The following is a 2,391-nucleotide window of genomic DNA, read 5'->3' as shown; positions in this document are numbered from 1 at the left end:
TTATGTTGCAGAACAAAATGGAAGAGACAAACAATGGTTGGCTTCGAAATAATGGCTGAGAGCAACTACGCTGTTGCAGCTTTTCAACAATTTTACGGAAGCGGAGCTGGAGCAGCCGTTCCGACGCATCCTGCTGCAGGACGATACTTTCCTTATGCGACGAGTCATCCTTTACCTTCGAATCAATTATTTTATCAACAAGCATCGGCTGCTGTTACCTTACAGAAGCCATTACCTTACAGACTTTACCCACCTACGATGATTCTCGCTGGACCCAGTGCTGGACCATTTGGCTCACTTGCTGCCAGTTCGAGCTTATCCAGCTTGAGCAATTATTACAGAGATAGTCCTGACATGGTAGATGAGAGGGAGAGGGAAAGCAGGAAAGAAAGAAAAGATAGAGAAACGATGCAAAGGGATAGGAGCAGAAGTCGAGAAGGATCACCGATTAGAAGAGAAGACACTCCGGAAAGTATAAAAGCCGATAGCGACGAAGAGAGTATACACGATATTTAGGACATAGACAAAACAATCGATCGATCGGCGAAACAATTCGAATGAACGACGAAAGGATATGCTTTGATCCTCCGAATAATGAAGACGACGAACAAAAATACTAAAAAATGCGATGAACCATTCATAAAGCTGCGAGAATGAAAATGATTTTTAAAGTTTAAAACTCGTTCTTCGGAATAATACGAAAGAAGAATTTTACGAATACCGAATATTTAATTAAAAAAAAAACACAGAAAAGAAAATAAAAGAAAAAAAAAGAAGAAATTAAATAAATAAATACGATCGTTTATGGCGATATATCTTTTCAGACAAGAAGTGTTGTGCATCTTCAGATAGGATCGACTGAGATCCGATTTATAATAATAACAAGTGAAACAGGAAGTGACATGGCATGAAACATCCGAGATTTATTTGGACAAGGAGTTTATGCAGGAAGTGTTGTGCGGTTTTAAACGAAAATCGGGGATTCGGAACGTTGTTAAAATAAATAAACGGTAAGAAACGAGAATTTCGTAAAGAGAACTATCAATTTTCGTTTGAACGTGTTTGAGAAAAATCTCATCGATTTATCGATAGGTAATAGAAATCGAAATATTTTCGTTTTGTTTCATCGTATAGTCAGTCACGTCGTGAAAATAAGAGAAAGGGAAAGGGAAGAAGAAACTGTAGGCGAAATTTCTCGTCGAACTATTTATTTCGAAGCGAGCCGATCGTGCACGAAAGCGAATCTACAATTTATATGACATTAGAGAATACCTAGCCGCGGGGAAAAGATCTAAAATGACACGAAATTACACACGGTCGCCGAATAAAAAGAAAAAAAAGGAAAAAAAAGAAAAAGAAAGGGAAAAAAAGAAAGATGGAAGATGGACGAGAATTCGGAAATATAAAAGATATGTTTGGTGAATAACAGTTATAAGTTTCTCCAGTTGGAAACCTGAAAATCCAGTATTTATTTTCTTCCTTTTCTTCGTTAGACAAAATCGACGAGATAATCTTGTCGTGAACAGATAATGAAAAAGAAGATGATCGAGAAACGTGTCAGTCCATGATCGAAGAACTTCGAGATACCAGTGTATAAGCACATATAAGTGAAATCGATTAATTGTGCTCGAAGTACGAAGGTACTGTAAATAAAGGTGAAATGAAAATTAAATAAAAATAATTCAAGATCGAAGTCCGGACGTGATATGAAACTATCTTGTAAATATTGAAGTACATAAAAAAGAAAATTCATTTCTGTGAAAGAAAAAGATTGTAATCTTATTTTAGATGATAAAAAGAAGAAGAAGAAGAAGAAGAAGACAGAGAGAGAGATAGAGAGAGGGAGAGAGAGAGAGAGAGAGAGAAGAAATAAGGTGAACGCATCATGCGCTTTTCAACGATCAGAGCGTCAATAGATCGTTCAAGGAGAAAACAGAGATCGTTTCTTCTATCTATCCTCCTTCATTTTGTTCCTCGATAAAAGAAAATAAATGTTCTTAGTTAAAGTCCAAATTTATTTTATATTTATCAATAAGTTGATAAGAAGCACGATGCGTTCGATAAAAAAAATGAAATAAACCAGTATTATGAATGTATAAATATTAGGACAGTATGACGAGTAAAAACGGTAATAACCGAGAATAAATGGTGTTAGAAAGAAAAAGTAATAAGAATAACGAAAAAAAAAAAAAAGAAATAAGAGACGATGGCACCGGCGATACTTTTGCGACTTATCGCGACACTGTACGATTTGAATCCAAGTATCGTAGCGAGTACATGATTACACAAGACATACATATACTCACACACGTACCCACACATACACACATACACACATACATCCATACAAAACTAGTAATAAATCATGCTTTGTAAAATATTGTCTGTATA

At 35.6% G+C, this 2,391-nt stretch overlaps 1 protein-coding gene across 1 annotated transcript in view; it reads left to right on the top strand.

Annotated features, from left to right (window-relative positions):
• Positions 1-2,391, top strand: part of LOC118439720 (uncharacterized) — a 25,912-nt gene extending 23,521 nt beyond the window's left edge. Inside the window, exon 3 of the mRNA XM_035861700.2 lies at positions 12-2,391. Within this exon, the coding sequence (XP_035717593.1) occupies positions 12-516 (505 nt within the window). The 3' untranslated portion in view covers positions 517-2,391. The remainder of the gene's footprint in view (positions 1-11) is intronic.

Source organism: Vespa mandarinia, chromosome 2 (genome assembly GCF_050613455.1).
Source record: "Vespa mandarinia isolate Hongniang chromosome 2, ASM5061345v1, whole genome shotgun sequence".
Lineage (NCBI taxonomy): Eukaryota > Metazoa > Arthropoda > Insecta > Hymenoptera > Vespidae > Vespa > Vespa mandarinia.
The sequence above is the reverse complement of the archived record's forward strand: the minus strand, read 5'-3'. Positions and strand labels throughout refer to the sequence as shown.